The 21472-nt window shown below is 37.2% G+C and overlaps 1 protein-coding gene across 1 annotated transcript in view; it reads left to right on the top strand.

The window, feature by feature from the left end:
- LOC148949201 (serine-arginine protein 55-like) overlaps positions 1-10285 on the top strand; it is a 58600-nt gene extending 48315 nt beyond the window's left edge. The window contains exons 8-9 of the mRNA XM_089093244.1: positions 8994-9056; positions 10059-10285. Of these exons, the coding sequence (XP_088949370.1) occupies positions 8994-9056; positions 10059-10131 (136 nt within the window). The 3' untranslated portion in view covers positions 10132-10285. The remainder of the gene's footprint in view (positions 1-8993; positions 9057-10058) is intronic.
- The last annotated feature ends 11187 nt before the right edge of the window (positions 10286-21472 follow it).

Here is a 21472-nt window from a genome sequence, read left to right on the forward strand (position 1 = left end):
GCAAATTACAGTGAATATATTCAAAAGACAGATAACTGCTGACCACTTTCAATTGGTTTATTATAAAACCTTGCAAATGTTTTGGTATTTGTCCAGCCTAAATATTTTATGATTTGATCTACATCAATTCCTCTTGCTTTAAGGTGGGACGTTGAGGCAGACCTTGTGCTATGAGCACCATAAACACTGATATCTATACCTGCAAGAAATAAAACTTCTTTTATCCATCTAGAAATAGATGACTTGGACGCAGCAGTATGAGGCTTACGATATGTAAGAAAAAGTGCGTCGTTTAAATTTTGATATGATGTCATTCTAATATATCAAGCTAGGTGTGTCGCAAGACACAGGAACTACTCTTTAAAATGTCGAAATTTCACTACTGATTTGTGGTTTCCCGGTTTCGATGTTTTTAACAATACATTTATTTGAAAGTCAAAACTTCCATCGTCATTATGTACCATGTTACTAAGTGATAAACTGGCCAAAAACTGAACTCTTTCTCAAGCTGATAGAATCAATAAAACTTCTAATTTTTGTGTTAGTGTCTTTAATTGAAGATTTTCGATATCCCAAGCTGGCAGTCTAAAGAGATCGAATACACATTTTACATCCCAAATACTTGAAATCTTGGGTAGACTAGGCCTTCTATTAAAGACACCTCTCATAAACTTTTTGGTGATGTGATTACTGCCTAACTGAAGGCTTGGTAGAATTGCCGATAAAGCACTCCTCGCAGTATTAATGGCACTGTATCCAACACCTGAGTGAAAAAGTTCCGTAAGAAATGTCAAAGTTTCCGGTAGAGTTGCCTCCAAGGCCTGGATTGTGTTTCTTCCACAAACGTCGATCCATTTTTCAATGTAAACTTTGTACTGGCGCTTAGTTGAATCCCGCCACCCATCCATGATAATATCGACTGTGGAGGGAGAATATCCTTGGTGGTGAAGCCCTTGCCGGAGACGACGCAAGCCGCTAGGTGTAACGTTTTGGACAATGGATGGTGCAAGGTCGGTTTCTGTGGGAGAGACAAAGTAAAATTATCGTTTGGTAGAAATATTGGACTTCCTATTAAAAGCTTTAATAGTAAGGGATACCATACTTGTATGGTCCAATTTGGAAAGATCAAAATACCAGTGGCCTGATCTGTTTCCACCTTCTGAAGGGTCCTCAGAAGTAAACTGAATGGGGGGAATGCATAAAAGAAATAATGCTTCCAATTAATTGCAAATGCATCTACAAAACAACAATCTGGATCTGGTTTCCAAGAAAAAAATGGTTAAATCTGAAAATTTAATCTAGTCGCAAACAAATCAATATCTATTGACTGACATACCAAAAAATTCAAATTAGTAAATATTTCAGAATCCAATTTCCATTCATTTTCATTATCAAATTTTCGTGATGCCTTATCCGCAATATCAGCAACCCCAGGCACATGTTCTGCAGATATCCATCCTTTGCCCTGCAATACTACCTGCCAGATCTTATTTGCGAAATAATTACAAAAATTAGATTTTGATCCTCCCATTTTATTTATATAAGCTACTGTGGTTATATTGTCAGAACGCAGCCGAACATGCATGCCTTTAATATCATGGGCAAAACATTTTAATCCCAGATAAACGGCCTTCGATTCTAAGACATTGATATAAAATTTCTTCTCTTCTGAGGACCATTCACCTGTGGCCGTTTTCATGGAATATTCATCCACGAGTGCCCAACCTAATTTCGACGCATCACTACACAAATATTTGTCAATTGATCTAGACTCGATTGCTTTAGAAGCATGATTGGCAATATCCAACCACCATTGTAGTTCTGAATTTACATCGGATGTTAAAATTATCCTTGCCGCAAAATTACCCTTCGCGTACCTTAATGCCTGAGTTTTCAATTTCGGTAATATAAAGGCCCTAATTCTACTGCTGGAAATGTTGAAACAAGAACGCCAAGAGTTTCAACCAATTCTTGAATCGTAGTCAATTTTTGACTAAGAATTTTTGAAACCAAATTTATAACTTTTAATTTTTCTTTCCGGCAGGAAAATACGCATTGATCGCGAATCTAACAAAAAGCCCAGAAATTCTATTTGTTGGCTTGGAATCAGACCTGACTTTCTCGGGTGGATCACAAACCCCAGTTCTGACAGTAATTTCGCTGTTTCATAGACATTATTTTGACACTCTAAATATGACCTTCCCAGAAGGAGAGAATCGTCTAAATACGTAACTGACAAATACCCTTTTCTTCGAAGCAGAGAGATACCAGGTTTCATAAGTTTCGTAAGAACCCTCGGGGCCGATGATAAGCCATTTGGCATTGAAGTGAACGCATAACAAAGGTAAACTTTAAAACAAAGCCACATGTTATATTCAAAATCAACAGGGAATTAATAATAAAACTCGACTAGGTCAATAGACGCCATATAACAATTTTTGTCATCAAAAGAACCGCAGAATGAACACTTTCCATTTTAAAATGGTAATATTTAAGGTTTTTATTTAAATTTTTAAGGTTAAGAATAAACAGGGTAGACCCATCTTTGTTTGGGACTGTAAAAACGGGAGAAATACAACGTATTTCCTTTATTCTGAAGTCGGGTACTTTAACAATAACACCTTTATGCAATAAAATATCAACTTCTTTTCTTATAGCCTGTATTTCTTCAAACGTAAAACTTTTGTTTTTTGTTTTCAAAGCTTTTAGTGGTGTTTTCTCAAATTGAATCTTATAGCCTGAGGCTACAATATTCAAAATATTCAAATCACTGGTTATTGACTGCCATTTTGAGATGTACTTACTAATTCTCCCAGCTTTAAAGTTATCAGCCTAATGTTGTGACTGTCTATTGAAATTGACAACAAAATCATAAAAATCAAGGTCGGGGTATGATAAATAGTACATACCAGCTATTTGAGATCCCTTTTCTGGAAATTCTGGAAATTCTGGAATTTGGACCTCTCTTGACGGTCCTGGCCCTGCCTTCTGCGATAATTTGGACGGGGGGCCTCGTTCTGCCATCGGCGATAACGGTAGGCCCCCCCCCTTGCACGTTTTTTGGTTTTCCAAAGGATTTTTTCAAATCCGCCTCGGATTTAGCTTTAGACGTTGTTTTGGCAATATCTTGGCCAAAAAGATACTCCGTGACTTTGACTTCAGGGGCACATAAAGCTGATGCTATAGTGGGATCTGGGCTCAATTCGAATTTCATTGCATGACGTCTTTTTAAACTTAGATCGTAATTGGTGAGGCCAAGCATGTGAACTGCATCTGTAAAGGTTTTTGACAACCTTTTCTTGAATATGCTCATTTTCTAGCTCAAGAATCGCATTTGCTGCCTCTAAAACACAAAATGTTGAGTGAGCAATTGTCCGCTGCACTTGAAGTGCCTTAGCATCCCTCGTTTTAGCCTGTGATGAGAGAATAGCCCAAATTTCACCATTCACCTTTGGAGGAACAATTTTTTCGGATTTCGCAGGCCTAGGGTGGTTCTCAAATAACTCTTTTAGCTTCACTATATCCAAAGGCTGAGAAAAAGCTCTATTTGCAACTTTGGCAAGTTTCTTATGGATCTTGGGACCCTCTTTGGTACCAGAACGTTCTTCAGAAATCTTTTTGAATAGAGCGTCATTTGACGTGTTTTCTTTTAATCTTTTACCTTTGTGTTTTTCCGGAGAAGCCTTCCGCTTTGTGTCCTAAATTTTTGTGGGGCTCTGAGAGCAAGATTTTTCGTTCCTAGAACTAATTTCAGGGCTCCGAGAGCCATAACGAGCACGAGTTTGAAACTCTGGGCTCCGAGAGCCATTTGTTTGATCGCTATCACTCTCACTTGAGAGTATTCTGCGACGCGAATGAGCTTTATATTGCCTGCCACGCCTCTCACGATCATAATCTTCATCGACTAAATTGTCCAACAATCCAATCACTAACTCTCTATCACTCATTATTTAATTTGATCAGAATCAAAGCGAATGCTAACGTCAACCGGTTTTGTTTTGGTCAATCGAGGCGATTGCAAAGGTCTATCTCAGTTGAACTCGAAGGCGGAGCTAAGGCGCTCCTTTTGGAGTAGAATTGTTAATAAAGTTACCCATATAAGGTCTGGCGAATTTCGGTGGAAAATTCAGCTATGTAAAATTTCCCCTGGAAAACTACCGACGTGTAAAGCTGAGCAGCCAAATGTAAATTAACACAATTAAAAGAATGAAGAAAAGAAGAGATTATGGAAGTTCAGCCTATATTCTAAAACACTTATAGAATATATGGTGTTGAATCAAATAGTTCGTGTTAACGAACTGTAAGTAAGGAGTCTCACCAATAGTAACCAAAACTCTAAAAGGAAAAAAGAATTTTGGTAACAATTAATATACAAAAGTTTTTTTTTTAATGCTGATCACAAACTATAAACTTCATTAAGTTTAGTCTTGTACATGAAACGTGTCACGAGCAAAAGAAAATTTGCTTGATATCCGGAAAAAAGGAGGAAACACTTACAAGAGGCAAGCGATTGTATAGCAAATAATACCACCGGGTTCAGCATATTGGAAAACACTGTTGTTGAGGTTCCAAGTTTTTTGTTGTTTTTTTTTTCAATGAAGATGACGGATATGTGTTTATTAATTTTTTTTTTTTCATATTAATTTCGATATTAATTTCAGTGAAATCAGTCGGTAAAACCCATTGCCCCCCCCCCCACATTTTGGCTAGTGAGGCCTCTGGTTTGTACCAGATCAAGTCCATGGGAAGTAATTACTCATACTTCTTAGTCTCAATCTGATATATCTTTTTACTTCCATCATAGGACAACTCTTCTACAGTTGCCACTATTTTCATATTTTCAAATTATTGGTTTCTTTAACCTTTATCATATATGTTTTGATAACTTAACCACTCAAAAACATAAAAAAAATTAAAATAAATAAAAATGTAATAAACTAATGTAGAATATTCTACACTATACATTCTGCCTGTATTTAGGAATATAAGCAGAATATTCCAAAATTTCTTCTCTTCTTCTTAATTTTTATTTGTCATACTTACTTTTTGGCTGCTCAATTTTGTATGTGGGAGAATTTCCTGCTCCGTGGGGGATTAGGGTGGGAATACGCCTTGCAGCTAAACCCCGAAGCCACGCCAAAATAAAATTCAATGGCGGCGGACACAATTACGCCTGCGGTGGTGCGCCGCCGTCGTCACCGATTTTTTTTGGGGGGTGCCTAAAAATATTAGCGGCGCGCCATCAATTGACCAGTGTTCGTTCTATTTTTAGATTTTGTTTTTTGGCTACTTTTAAAATTTTTGAAGACTAAATTAGTATCAGTTTTGATTGGAATTCGGTCCACAATTCCTTTTAGCTTCGTTACCATGACCGAACCTGGGACAAGATATCAATCTTAACTTCATAAAAAAGTTTTTTTTTTTTTAACCCAAATGATCGACAGCGAGACCTTAAGCTGCCTGATATGTGAATTAATCCAACAAAATAGGTAATGTAAAATGTAATCTAAATTATGCTCTAAAACTTGAATTCAACAAATTTACTTGCACCATAAATCCATGGCTAATTTATGAAACCTCGATGAAACCAAGTTCTAAATATTTGCAATGTCTGGATAAAAATCAGTGTAAAGCTGACATAATAAGTGCCTTAGGAAAGCCACACTTCTCATCCCAACTGGCTACAATCTACTTAAGTATTATTTAAATATTTAGTATTATTTAAGTAAAATTTACTTAATTATTATTTCAAATATGTGATAGTCTGCCAGCAAGGGATGTCCATAACAAAAGTTTGGATAATAGCTGATGATATTCAACTTCCAAATGACACTGAGGAAAGTCTGACGGTCAAAGTAATAGTCGTGTCAAAAATTCCTGGCGTATCGCTATTTCATAATTTTGTATGAGAGTGAAGATTATAAACTTTATGGACTATTCGAGTTTTTCATTTTATAGAGTTGTCTAGCCTGTATAGCCTAGAGTTGTATAGTATAGTATAGAGTATATAGTAAAGAGTATAGTATGTATAGTATAGAGTTGTCTAGAGTTGTATAGCCTGTCTTTGAATCAAATTATTATTATTAACTATGATATCATGTTCGCATTTTGTTTCAGTCCGGGGGGGGGGGGGTAATGATGATTTATATTTTAGTGTTCGTTTTGTTTTTTCATAATAAAACCAGATAAAAATATAAATAATAAGCATATTTATTATTTGCAATGTCAAAAAAATAAAATTAAATTAAAAAAAAAGTTAATTCATGGTCAGGCCATGTATAACTTTCTATCAGCTAAGCATGAATCTCTCAAAACGTTTAGTGGATGCATATAAGATACCTTTGGGTCTAGCTACTCATTAGTGTTAATTGAATTAGCTTAATTGGAGATGATGCTATTCTATTGAACAATAAGAAAGGCTGCGAGTTTTTTTTTCCTTTTTTTTCCTTCGCTAAAAGCTAAAGAAGAAAGCATGAAAGCCTGTACAGAAATTTTTCTGTTTACTTTCGCTATTTCAGTTAGAAATACAGGTAATATAAACAACCGATTGTTTTGGCTAGCAAGAATAGTGACTATCGATTTTCTTCCATGGAAAAAAATGTGTATTCGTTTATTTTACATATTAAAACCGTTCTTGAAACTGATTATAATATATCATAGTCAGTGCAATCGCGCTGCCAACGTAAAGAACGATGTTGACACAATATATTATTATTATTTTTTTTCCATATCAGGGCACTTCGTATCGAAGGGGTTGTCGTAGAAACTTCGAAAAGGGCTTATGCCCTTTTTAATACTCGAAAGTGATTGGAGGGCAACTAGCCCCTCCCCCCCCCCTACGTCCATCATTCCCCCAAACACATCCAATCAAAATTTGAGATAGCCATTTTGTTCAGCGTAGTTGATTTACAGATAGAAAATATGTTTTTGAGGAGGACAATCTTTCACAACCCTCAGGGCAAGGGTTTTAAGTTATGCCCTGGGGGCATATAAGAACGAAGTTGGCACAATGTATTGTTTATTAATTTTTTCCTTTAGAGCAGGGCACTTCGTATCGAAGAAGTTGTCATAGAAACTTCAAAAAGGGCTCATTCAATTGGATGGGAGTGGCTTGTGCCCTTTTTATTAGTCGAGAAAGTCATTAGAAGGCGACTAACACCCCTTCCACGCCCACCATTTCCCAAAACACATCCAATCAAAATTTGAGATAACCATTTTGTTCAGCGTAGTTGATTTCCAGATAGAAATTATGTTCTTCAAGGAGACACTCCTCCAGAGCCTTCAGGGCAAGGGTTGTAAGTTATGCTCTGGGGGCATATAAGGTTTTTATAGAAGACGTTGTCATAAATGCATCAATAAAAGGCTCATACGATTGGAAATTCAAAGGGCTAGTGCCCTCTTTAGTATTCGAAAGTGATTGGAGGGCAACTAACCCCCCTCTCACGCCCACCTTTTCCCCAAAAAAGATCTAATCAAAATTTTAAGATAGCCATTTTATTCAACGTAGTTTTAAGTTTTGGAAATTAGATCTTTGAGGATGACAACCTCCCCCCCCCCCCACAGCCCTCGGGGCAAGAGTTGTAAGTTATGCCCTGGGGACAAATAAGGTTTTTATAGAACTCGTTGTCGTAGAAACTTCAAAAGGGCTCATTCGATTGGAAATTGAAATGGCTAGTGCGCTTTTTAATAGTCGAAAGTGATTGGAAGGCAACTAACACCCCTTCCACGCCCAGCATTCCCCCAAACACATCCAATCCAAATTTTGAGATAACCATTTTGTTCCATGCAGTTCAACTTTCAGGAAATTATACCTTTGAGCAGGACACTCCCCCCACAGTCTTCCTGGCAAGGGTTATAAGTTATGCCCTGGGTGCATATAAGGTTTTATTGAAATCTTTGTCGTAGAAACTTGAAAAAGGGCTCATTCAATTGGAAATTCAAAGGACTAGTGCCCTTTTTAATAGTCGGAAGTGATTTGAGGGCAACTAACCCCCCTCTCACGCCCACCTTTTCCCAAACAGATCAAATCAAAATTTTTAGATAGCCATTTTATTCAACATAGTTGAAAGTTTTAGAAATTAGGTCTTTAAGGATAACAACTGAAAAAAATACAGATGAAGATGCATTGTCAGTTTAATAATATACATATACTAATATTTAGCAATCAAAATGTTAATATTATTTGATTTATTAAAGTTATAAAAGTAGAAACATTTATATTTTTTTTCAGTAAAGTGCAAATTTTGTTCTGGCCTTGGGAAGGCATAGGGATTTTGAGCTCAACTGATGATATTATCTGCTCCTTTTGAGCTTGACTCGGTTATTTATTGTAATTTCTGTTCGTTTTGGGTTTCATTTATTTATCGATGATGATTTGTGGTAGTTTCACGCTTGGTAGATTACTTGATTTTATTTTTGCTCATTTTTGTTTAATGGAGTTGTTTACTTTTCTTTGAAAAACTTATTTTGTGGAAAAAGTTTTTTTAATTAATTTTAAGCAAAGATGAGTTGGTACCGCTTAAGAATCAGGTAAGCGCGCATTCAGAAAAAGCAAAAATCAAATAGCCATTACCCGGTAATTGGATGTCTGACCCAGCATAAACAAGGGTTTCTCACTGCGGAAAACTATATTTAAACTTTAGTTTCTCGGAGTTTAGGGGAAAAAAGGTACCTAGGTCAGGTTAGGCTCCATATTTAATATATTCTGTGCTTTACTTCCACTCCCTAATGTGCAAATATATAGCCCAAATTTGTTCACAAACTCTTATATTTTCATCCTATCTTGTTTTATTTCATTAGTATTAACGAAACTTCACTTATCGCGCGCTTACCGGATTCTTAACCAGTGCTAATGAGTTCATTGAACTAAATTTATATCAGTTCTTTCTGCAGCGTAAGAAAGAGACAACAGACTAGAAAGTGAAATTAAGCATTTAAACATACAAAATGAATATTAATATTTTAAAATTATGATGATATTCTTTGTGTTTCAGGTCTCCCTCCCGTAACCGTGGTGATCGTTCGGTAAGCCGTTCGCGCTCTCGTTCAAAATCGCGGTAAGTTTTTCTTCTTTTTGGATTAAGTTTTATATCTTTTTTACACATCAACATAGGTGGCATAAACATATTCCTTTGGGGATTATACCAACTGGGATTATAAATTTTAAAAATCACAAAAGGATGATACCGGTTACAGTATTTATTTGTTATTATGTACCCCTGAAATTTCTGCACCCGGGGTAAGTGCCCCTTCTATCTCTCCCCTAATACAGCCTCTGATCTGCTAAACACCGTTGGTTGTGTTTTATTCATTCAGAGATTTGTTGGGAATGCATCAATAATCACACATTGATCCTCCTCCTCTACATTTACGTGTTAGTCCCTTCTTTTATCTTATTCGCAAATTACCTTTGAAACATACGAACTTCAGCAAAATTCGCAAATTGCCTTTGAAAAATTACCTTTTTACATTTACCTCATAGATTCCAAATATCATATAGGCTCTTTAGCTCTCCTTTGATCTTATTCTAAAAGTCACCTTCTCACACCTACCTCAGAGATTCGAAATGTCATACGACCTTTAGGTGTAATAGCAGCCATGTATTAAGTATCTCACAGAAGCCCTGTACAGGATAAATTATACCTCTTTTGTCTTTAATGTACCCAGGGGGGGGGGGGAGAGCTCTTCCTAGATGTATAGTTTTCTACTGTTCAATTTCTGCAGATAGATCTTCTGTTTGGTACATCGGCTTCTCTATCTCTTTTGCTGCTATTTTTCTTTCTTTCTTTTTCAAGTTTATGGAAGTTTCTTTTCAGGTATGTGCGCACACTAGTTTATACTATTAGGATCCGGATAAAAATTTAATGCAAAGACTAAGTTGAAAAGAAAGGATTTTCATGGATGGTGGGGGGGCGGGGGCAATAGTGGATTGGAATACCTCTCCTGATCTGTGAAAATTATTGAGAATGGTACTTTTTAGGTTACAAGGTGCGCACATATGGTCACGCACCATATTCCTTGTCCTTTTATTTATGTTACTTATTTATTTCCTATTGCAGTGGGGATGAAGATCCAAGAAGCCCCCGTCGTCCTCGCAGTCGCAGTGCAAGCCGTGATGTTGACGAAGATTAATTCATATGTAAGGGACGAGAAGCAAGAAAAAAATTCACAAGTAACGGGCTGATTTTTTCTGTTTTGATTTGTTACTGTTCACAGTAAGTGTGTACAAGAAAAATTCCAATTTTTATAATGACTTCCATCAATAAACTCGGAAAACTCTTGAAAACACACCTTACTTCACTGTATGGCAGGTTCTTTCTTTCTCTCTTTCCATTCTAAATGTCTTCAGGCATATAAAATTGCATTTTAGGTACTACATAAGCGGATTAATTACCCTTTTTCAAGAACTCACGGGGCTTTTTTTGGAGTGTGTGAGAGTTTTCAGAATGGTTCCGTAAGAATATTCAAAAATATGTAATACATCAAATTTTACTTAAGTCAGGACGGGGGATATGAGGAACGTTCATACGGGGGAGGAGACTTAACAATTCATACCCTTCTTGACTGAATATATTTGGTACGCCTTCTTTATGGTGGAATAAAGGAGGTATATTTTTGAATCATCAAATAGCCCCTTCATTTTTTCATCTTTACCATTTGATAAGACTAAGAAAGTATTTTGCACAAGTATCCCAGGTATGATCAAGCTCAAGCAGTAAAAATTGGCTCTTTATTGACAGAACGCGCATAGCTTCTCCGTTTGGTCCCCATCGACAGAGTTGCTCTATAAACCCTGGGAAATAGCATTGTAAGTAGATTAAGCGATTTGATGTCCGCTGAAGTAATAGGATTCGCTCTCATTCTTGGGAACTTTCGTGTAAGGTATGTATGGAAAAATATTACAAAAAAGTGATTCCATTCGTTTTTTTTTTTTGTTTTTTTTTTTTTTTTTTTCGCTAAACTACTAAAATCTCACTCAAGCGAAAAAAAAAAAAAAGATTTCAGCTTCGGGTTTTTACAAGCTACAAGTCAGTTTCATCACAAGCAGCTCGTAAAATATTCAGTTTAAATTGCGCACTCGCTCAGTTAGTCTCTTGCAAAAAGCGCTCTTTAAAAACTTTAACTGTCAGTGACTTTACATAACACTCGCTGGCACATGAGTAAGCTACCTTGAAAACTATTTAGAAGTATTATAGTCCCCGATCTATGTTAACAGGGACAATCACTTATTCGCATGCGGAGTACTGATTTGTCCCTTTCAGCAAAGCGAAAATGACATTTTTGTCTTTATGACGCTGAGGTTGTGTTAGTCCAATTCTTATTTGTGGGAATTTTGTTGGTTTTAAGTTTGACTTTATTATTTATTGTAATTTCTGTTCGTTTTATGCTTAAGCTATTATTTGCCTTTCTTTCTCTTCGTCCTTGGTTCGAGGTAGTTCTTTACTTTTTTGTGAAAAACTTCTTTAATGTAAAATGTTTTAAAATCTATTCCTGGTCTAAGCCCCTTAGTCTTAACATTCAATTTCAAACTCCCAAAGTTCCAACATTTCGTTTGCATTGCAACATCTGGATAAATCTCAGGTCAGAAACACGGGGCCGGGGGTTAATCTCAGCTGCCACATGGCTGGCGCAAGCACCTAAGTAGTCAAGAAGCGTCGCTAATCTGTAGACTGGGTTGATCTGACTGTTACAGGAAGAATGAAGTGTGTGGTGACACAGTGGATTGATCTCTGCCCAGGAATACGGGGTCGGGTGGTTGATCCCAGCTAGCACTGGTACCTTTGTAGGCGAGAAGGGTCGTTAATCCATAGACTAGAGAAGGAGGTTGAAGTAGTTTACATCAGCTGAGAGGTTTTCAAGAAATCATATTGCTGGTTAGAAATCTTCCAAAAAATGTTTGTTTAGTTTAATTGGCAGGACTGACCAAGTATGAGAGAAAGTATGAGGGTGTCTGGAAAGAATCTACTAGTAACAAGCAAGGATCTTCTAATTTTCTCCCTCTTGGCAGTGCGTTTCTTTCTTATACTACTACTAACAACAATTCACTGCAGCACCAAGCCTCCTGAGGCCAACACAGCCACGCACGCTCCTCCTCCGTTCAATCTAGTTAAAGCCTCGCTCTTTGCACCCTTCCAAGAAGTCCTAATTTTCCTTAAATCCTTTTTTGTGACACCTGTCACTCAATTCGGGGACGACCTGATTTTCGTTTGACCATAGACGGTCGGCCGAAAAGAAAATTTTTGGCATTGTTTCATCCGTAGAACGTGTCCTAGCCATCTCAACCTTTCTCTCGTTATATCTAGAATTAGATCTAGAAAGCGAGAGAGAATCAAATTTTTCGCACATCTTAATGTTTGAACTACGGTCAGTCAGACAAGCACCAAAAACAATCCGTGGACAATTCGTCTGGAAAAGATCAAATGAATCCTCCGTCTTTCAGAGCGCCCATAGTTTGCAACCATACTTGAACGCTGTTATTACTGTAGCATCCAGTATTCTAGTCTTGTTTTGATGACTTATTTTTCTATTCTTCAAACTTTGTTCAACTGTTAAAAAACCCTGGGCCTTGGCTATTCTACATTTAACATCTTCACTGTATCCACCCTGTTAACTAATAATATTACCTAGATAAATGAAACAATTTACTTGTTCGATCTTCTCGTTACCCAACATCTCCTCTTTACCTTCGCTTATTCCCAGGCTAAGCGTCCTATTCTAGCACTGAATCCTCAAAACCTCAAGACACTCAAATCATCTACACAGCTTAAGTCACAACTTAAGTGTAGGAGAATTTTACCTTCTCATTTGATTCCATGCTCTTCCAAAGCCCTTAGCACAGTCCTAGGACAAAGTTCATCAAAATGATCCGTATAAATGGTGATACTTCACAACCTCTGCTTAACTCCTGATTCAACACCAAACCAGCTATTGCTTCTCACCTTTCCAGGAGCAATATTACTCTCGTACATTGTATTAACCGCTTCAGCGCACTTATCTGGCATATCATACAAGGATAGAACCTTCAAGGCTCGTCTATCGATCAAAACAGGTTATCAATTTTTTGTTGTAATACTCAGCTGCAGCTTTTCTTGTCATTTTACGTACTTTGTTGCGGAGTATATTAGGATTTTCCCTTCTTTTCTTAGTTGAATTTTATACTGAATCAAATCTTAATTTCTTTGCTTATGTATGACGATCTGTGTTGCACCGCTTGAACGTTTTCTCAGGAAAGCATTCTTCATATTTGTTTCTTAATTTGTCTTGCAAAAATTTAGCTTTTTCATCGGAGGACTCTAAAATTGCTACTTCATCCAAGGACTCGGATGTAATCCAATTTCCAAATTCTAAGAGACCCCTGTCCGAAATAGGTCGGCAGGAAACTTTCTCAATGACATATTTTACTTTATAGGGAGGTAGCGGAGCCCACTGTATCATATATTGGTTGCTACCACCAAGGGGAGATAGGTCTTCAGGTTCATTATAATATTCTGACAAATTTGTGCAAATTACGTCGAGTTTAGTTTTACCTTTAGTAGTCGGAAACTTTACTATTTGTTTGAGTCCTTGACTTCTGAGGAAACTTTCAATTCTTAGATCGTTCTTATCACCAGTAACGTAAATTCCAACATTCGGGTACTTAAAAGTTATAAAATCAACACACAAATCTAACTTTTCAGCAAAGACCTCTTTTTGGAAAGATTCCATACTAGGTGAGTAATAAAACACTCCAATAACAATACCAAAAGCAGATCTCGGAAGCTTTTTGGTCGAATCATAATCCAAATCATTTCATCATCGTCATCAATATGGGGAATCTGCAGAAGCCGCGGTGCCAATTGCCCACGCACAAATCATGCTACGCCGCCACCTTTCTTGCCTAACGGATGATTCTGATGTCTTAGTTTAATAAATTGTTTGTTACCTTGTATTGTAAGATGTTCAGGACTTTGTTTATGTACTTCTGTAACTATAATAATATCAGCTCCGGTTACATGAACATAACCCTCAAGTTCCCCCATTTTATCAACTTTGAGACTTTCCACATTTAAAGTTAAAAAAGAAGGAAAATGAAAATGTGATTGAGGGACTTCTTTTTCAACAACTTTAAGTTTGTTTACTTTTGTGTTTTGGGAAAATCTGTTTAGGCGGGAGAGAGACTTCAGGCTCATCTAATTCAATAGCTAGGCTATTTGATTCGTCGTGAAGGGCGAAACGGTTACGAGACGGAAACGGTGACCAAGGAGCAGAAAATATATTAGCTTTCATCTCACTATTTGAAGTTTTAGAAACTCTGCATGGAGCTATTACCTGTAGATCGTTCTGCCTGCTATCTGAAAAAAATTATAATATGGTTATGCCAGGGCATGGTGGGAAGAGTTGGAGGAGAAGTGCATATGGGAAGGGGAGGAAAATTGAAAGCAAGGTATTCAGGGAGGGGAGCTTTGGGGATTGACTCCTGGAAGCTTGACAGAGATTCGACACTATTTTTTGTCTGATATACGCAAGGTTGTCGCTTACATTGGCAAGTGGACCATCAGGGAGCGATAATGGCGTGCTCGTTGGTGCACGCCTTTTTTTCCCGAAAGTCGGGAGTGACATGAGCGAAAGCGCATTCTCTGTCAGTACAAGTTAAAACACTACACAAACCTACGTGGTCAAAACTACAATCATTTTTGCTACAACATTTTGATCTAAAATTTTTGCATATATGTATAAACCGACACTTTTTCTTCCGTCTACAAAACCCTCGTTCAAAGAATCGGCAAAGCATGTTGTATTTACGAGCGGCATTGTCCGTTTTGACGTCGTACATTCTTACGTCACTCTTCTCTTCGAGAGCCGGAATGGGTGCACTTGCACTAGCTGATGACGTATCACCAGGATTCATTTCGTCTGTTAAGATCACACAGTTGTTGGCTACGCTTAGGCTAGATTTTATGTTTTGCACTTGATTATCAGGTATCAGGGGGCGAATTTCGGTTAGCAACAGCGAAATCATTATCTGTTTGCGTTGACGTGGTAACTTGGTCTTGGGAAGTTTGCGAAGGTTCACAATGGCGGGTTTCGATTGCCGCCGAGAGTTCTTTAACCTCTAACCTGTCAACACTTTAGTTTGATTGTTCTTTTCCTCCATTTCTGACACACGTTTAGTGCCTTGTCCGGATTTCTAGATCTTCTGTTTTAGATGCCAATAAACTGGCTTCCAGGGTCTTAATTTTCTCACTTAGACGAATTGTTTTCGATTCATAGCTAAGAATTTCTACACTTACCGCAGACGGCTTAGTCCCTTTCGGTAGCTCGGAGTTGGTTTTAGGTCTCGTAGTAGTTTGTGGCGAAGAGGTGCCGATTCTGCTTCCTCGTACAGGTCTCTTTGCACTAGCCTTGTGTGGTGGTTGAGATGCTTGTGACTTCGAAGTCAAGGGAATTTTTTTGCATGACAGTTCAAGCATTACCTTTCACCAGTATGGTCCTTTAGCCCGATCTGGTCACATTTATTAACGCCTGCGTGGTACCAGCGGCCGCTTCCTGACGCGCATTGGACAGAATTTGTCGTTACCAGCAGTCAGCACTCGGGACAATAAGTCTTTCGTTTCAACATATCACAGGGTGGGTGCGGGGCGAATTTATATCATAGTTTGTAAAACGAGAAACAGTGAATGGAAAAGCGAAAGACTCTTCAACTCAATCAGTGAAATTTTTATTCTCACTTATTCAGCTGCAACTGTGGTCATACAATTAGTAATCGTTATAAAAATAGTATTATTCATCCAAAATTCAAAACAATCAATAATTTAAACTATTCGCCTATTAGGTCAAGGTTACTGAATCCTAATTATTGATCCAAAATTCCAAACAATCAACGATTTAAACTATTCGCCTATTTGGTCAAGGTCACTGAATCCTAATTATTGATCCAAAATTCCGAACAATCAATGATTTAAAGTATTCGCCTATTAGGTCAAGGTTACTGAATTAATCAAACAGAATCATCACAGGCTTAAGATAAATACTGGTTATAAAAAAGTCTCATGGGAATTTGGTTGGAATTGGCTATTCAGTTAAGGCTTTTTATGTTATTAATAATCACTGCTCAGCATTCCAAGATGTTTCCTCATCACTGATTCGAGACTGGTTCTTATCCTAAATTCTAACAGTGTCACAGCTTCCCAGAACGTAGTTACCTAAATTTGAGCGTAGTTAAAAAAAACTACGTCTAGAGTTTACTAAACTAAAAAGAACGTAGTTACTAAATTTCAGCTTTTGATTAACTCTAGGCACTACTAGATCGTGATTTTTACTTTGAACATCAGCACCTATATACCCTAGTGTTGTTTCTGCTTGTCTAATTTTTATCAATAAGATTGACCGTCTTACATTATATGAGCACTATGTTAACTGGCCCATTTTATGACCAAATACCGTGTTGGGAATTAGAATCTTCCTTATGAAGATACGTAATGATACCTACTGGTGATACTTATATCTTTCTTGATCACATGGGGGCCTTGGGAGACAAAGGCAGATCCAAGGTCTAAGTTAAGAAATTGTTTTCATGGTCTTAGAAGCAAATATGATGGCCTTTCAGTTTGACTTTGTTTTTAACTCTAATCACTAAACTCTATTTTTTGTTTCTGTCGGCTGTTGTTGCCATGGATAGCTTTTAGCCTACTGTTTGCTGGAAAAAATAACAAAAAACCCGCAGATTTGTCAACCACTGGGTATTAATTCTGGTGTTTGTAGAATTCGTTGAATTACACGAATCTGGAAAGGTACCTAGAACCCAAAACATTGTATGATCTTAATTCTCTACGTAATCCTATTTTCGTAAAGATGCATGTCCGCCTGTCTGTTAAGGTCTAAATTGACATAAAACGAGTGATTTGGGTATTTTATAAATATAAACTTGGGCTAACACCAATAAGATCATTCCCAAAAAGGTATATTAAGAGGTTTTTTTTTCAAAAATAAATGTATGTCTTACTTTTAGATGCATGACAATCCATTTTTAATAGCTTTGGATTCTTCGCCTAGGAGTGATTGTTTTGGATCCTTTGCCTGGGCTTTCTTCTAGAAACATTGTTTTGTGTTGCTGATTCGATCAGCAAGGATTGCCTTAGATAGGAGGAGTGAAAAACAACCTAAGGATGTAGAACGAGCTAAACTAGTTCTTTTTCAGCGACCATACCTTACATCCCTTTAAGAATACAAAATGGAAGAATGCCTTGTAAATCTGAATAATTAGCTTTAGGTTGACATAATAATAATAATCTATATTTAAAAGCCAATTAAAGCCATATACAAAAAGACAAATGCTAAAGAAAAACTACACTTCATTTGACATCCTTCCCATCAATGCAAAATTTCCTACTGCCACAATATAACGGGGAGTCCTAGACCTCATTAACTCACAAAGCAGCCTGTCTTCTCCCTCCTGGATAATTAATCCCCTTAAATGAGAGAGTTGCTTACACCGGAGGAGGAAATGGCCCAACCCATAATCATTTTCCCCACATCTCAAACAACTACACCCGGCCTCCGGACCTTCCCTCATTTTCCTTACAACCTTAGCATAAATTGGAAGACAATTTGCTCGAATCTGAATCCAAATCCTCAGATATTTAATGGGCAATCCCAGCTTGAAATAAAACTCCTGACCAAAATTCTATTTTACTTCTCTATACAAAGTAAGACTCGGAGATTTGTCCACAGCTGATTGCCATAGTTGCACTTCTTGGTCTTCAAGTCTTGCACTAAATTCCTTGAAGAATTTTTCATGATCTTCTGGCCCTTTTCCCTTCTCCCACAAACTTGAAAATACATTCTCATCTAATATCCTTTTGATTTGTGCTGTCCATGATGTTTTGTTACACTGAAGGAGAAGATCTTCATATGCTGCTCGGGCAAGTCTAGTCGGGGGAAGTTCTAGAAGTCTTAACTAAAATTTGATGATTTGGGTATATCTTTTCAATTTCAGGTTAAATACACCAAGATCACTTTTTAATACTAACGTATGTGTTGTATTCTGTAGGCCAAAAACTCGTTTATAATATTAAAGTTGAAGGGTTTCTAGCTGCTTTGCCAGCTGATACCCCCATATTTCTGATCCGTAATGTAGGATAGGCATAATTTTAGTATTAAATATATGGTTGTGGAGGCTTAGTTCACTTATTTCTGCTGTTAGTGTGCTTCTGTATAGACCAAATAATGCATTTCTTCCTTTCTGTGCCATTGTTGTAATATGACTCGTCCATTTTCCATTTTGACAAAGGATGAAACCTAAGTATTTGGCCTTTTCCACCACTTCCAGCATTTTTCCATTCAATAAAAATTGTGGTGCTGATTCCATGGGTTTTTTGCTAAAAATCACGACTTAGGATTTCGTGACATTCACCTCTAGTTTCTTTTCTTGCAAATATTTTTCAAAGAGATTCAAGAGATTTTGTAAATCATTCTTTGTCTTTACATTGACATATTCAGATTTCCCAGTCGGAGAGTAGGTGCCCATCTTTGTCGGAAATAAGGAACAATATCATTAATAAACATAGCAAATAAATTTGGCAAAAGTGTACTTCCTTGGCGCAGGCCCTTTTTCGTGAAAAATGGCAGAGATATTCCCTTCCTAACAACTTTCACAAAACATTTATTCAATGAATACATAGATGATAGAATTTGCATAAAAGGGGTTGGTAGGCCTAGATTTACTAATACATTCAACAATAAAACACGATCTACACTATCAAATGCTGATTTCAAATCAATTAGGGCCACATATAATTTTCCTTTACCTTAGCAGTGCTTTTCTACAAGAGAATTAATAACAAAAACTATCAGCTGTAGAATAACATGGTCTGAACCTACCTTGTTCTTCTTGCAAGATTTTTTTTCTCTTGTATTCATATTCCCAGCCTATTATCTATATTTTTTCCAGAACTATTCCAGCCCTGTTTAGGAGGCTTATTGGTCTATAGTTATTATGTGTAGCGGGATTACCTTTCTTATAAAGTGGGAGAATAAGCAAGGTTTTCCAGGTCATTGGCCACTTCCTCTTTGAAATTAATAGGTTAAATAATGAGGCCAAAAAAGGTAAAAGAACAGTCGTAAATGCTTTGAAGATCTTCATAGGAATTCCATTGGGCCCGGGAGCTGAATCACCTCGTATTTTGTTAAGTGAATCTTCAATTTTTTCCGGGGTGATTGGGTCGCATAACACGTAATCTTCCTGGTTCAGAAGGAATGATTTTCCTTCACGGTCATCTAGACCTAATGCCTCCTGTAGATGTATGTTGCTATCCTGGGTATCTTCTTGTAGTTGTTTGAAGTAATCGGGCCAAGTTTCGGGGGCGGGCATCTCTGACTGTAGGTCTTTTAGCCTATCTCCTTTTAACATTTTCCAGAACTCCCTACTGTTATTCTCTTTAAAGCACTTTAAAAGAGTGGCTTTTTCTTTTCTTTTATAATTTTCCTTTTTATTAATTTTTTTTTCTCTTTACGTACTAAACGGTAACTTGTTAGTGTCTTGATTTTTGATTCATCATCTGGTGCATTGTTTGCATTTTGTAACATTTTATCCAAGTTAACGCTACTCAATTTACATTCTTCGTCATAAAAACTTTCATTCTTTTTCTCGGCTGATTTTACTGATGCCAGTGATTCGCTTAAAATTTGTGAAAACCTATTAGCTATTGTTTCCGGGTCGGCATTCGGCACCTCGGCCTCATACTTCAGATGGTCTATTTCATTCGCTATGGGGTCATTAATTAATTTCTCATGGACCAGTACCCATTGTTCATGTGACCGATTGTAATTTATTCTAGGAGGTAAAATTGCTAGGTCCTTTTTTCCTCCTTTCATTATTCACATACCTCTCCTCATTACTCCTCTCAACCGAACAATATTCCCTTCTAGAAACAATATACTCTGCTTTAACTGGAAAGTGATCCGATCCTGTTCGATGTATCACTTTCACATTTAGGGATTCAATTTCGAGCCCAGTGTCAACCAATATATAATCAATCAAACTAAAGCAAGGTCCAGAAACACAAGTGTACTCACCTAAGCTACCATCCTCACCAAATCTCCCATTACCAATTGCCAAACCAGAACCTCCACATAGTGCAAGCAGTTTCCTCCCCCATGAGTTAACTCTCCTTTTTCGATCTTGGCTCATTCGTGGTATAAAATACATTGAAGGAATAATCCCCGCTACATGGTCGTCCTCATCATCTGAAACAAAATTCATATTTAGTTCTGATTGTTCAGCAGTGTAAGCGTTTAAATCACCTATTAATAACACTGAATCTCCTTTATACCGAGATCTCATAAGAATAATTTCTTTCTCTAGTAGCCTATTGTCCAAGTATCCTCTTCACAATATGAACTATTCTCTGGTGAAATATAAACATACCCAAATATAAACCACTTCCTCAAAAAATTCAAACGTAACCATATCAAATTCTCAGACATGCTTGGCAAACGACTTAAACTGGAAAATTCCTGTTGCTTAACTAGCACTATTATTCCTCCATAGTTCCTGGAATTCCTTGATGTCCTTCTATCTACCCGAAAACAACATTACCCAACGCTGATATTTCCTCTACTGGCAATAACCATGTTTCAACTAAGCAAGTTATTTGTGAATCCAAAAATGAACTATTTAAACACACATCTCTTTTACTACTTAGACCCTGTACATTCCACGTAATAGTTGCTAATTTCTGTATATTGCTCTTTCCCTATCCTATGACAAATGGTTCAGGATCTGAATCACTATCGCTTGAGGGGGATCGCATATAAAACCATCTCGGGATAAGGTTTTTCGTGCTGCTATCTTTGTTATGAGCTTGTTTTTCCATAGTCGGCTCCGCCATTTCCAGCACTATTTTTCTCTCAAAGTCATAAACAAACGTCTATTTGTCTGTGCATAATCTAGTTCCGCGTAGCTTCACAATTCTCTTTTTGCTTATAGCTTGGGATAATAAAGGTCTTAGGGCCGTACGAACCTCGCGTTGTTCTGGCGTATAATCTGGCTCTACTGATATCCCCTTTTGTTTGAAAAGGTTCGCATTCCTCAACAAAACGTCTCGTGTAACTTTGGAATTGAACTTTACTAAAATAGGGCGTGGGTTTTGTGGTCCCCTTAAACGAATAGCATCCCTGAATTCCCACTTTGACAATTTTAAGCTTGGCACAGTATTACTGATTAGCGCAATTATATCATCTAACAGGGTTGTATTCCATATAAGGAGCTGGGAAAAATTATAAAACATGAAATTTGTCTGTTTCATTTCTTTTTCAAGCCGCATATTTCTCTTACGGGATACTTCCAGCTCTGCTCGAATGGTTGTCAATTCTTGAGCTGTCTCAGTTTGCTTAACATTAAACTCTCCCATTTTAGCTTCAATACTTGCTAGGCTTAGTTTAACATCATCGATACTCTTCGACAAGCTAGGGATTTCGAACACTGCCTTTTTTT

Source organism: Artemia sp. Qi Xiang Cuo, chromosome 8 (assembly GCF_049724085.1).
Source record: "Artemia sp. Qi Xiang Cuo chromosome 8, ASM4972408v1, whole genome shotgun sequence".
In the NCBI taxonomy this organism is placed as follows: domain Eukaryota; kingdom Metazoa; phylum Arthropoda; class Branchiopoda; order Anostraca; family Artemiidae; genus Artemia; species Artemia sp. Qi Xiang Cuo.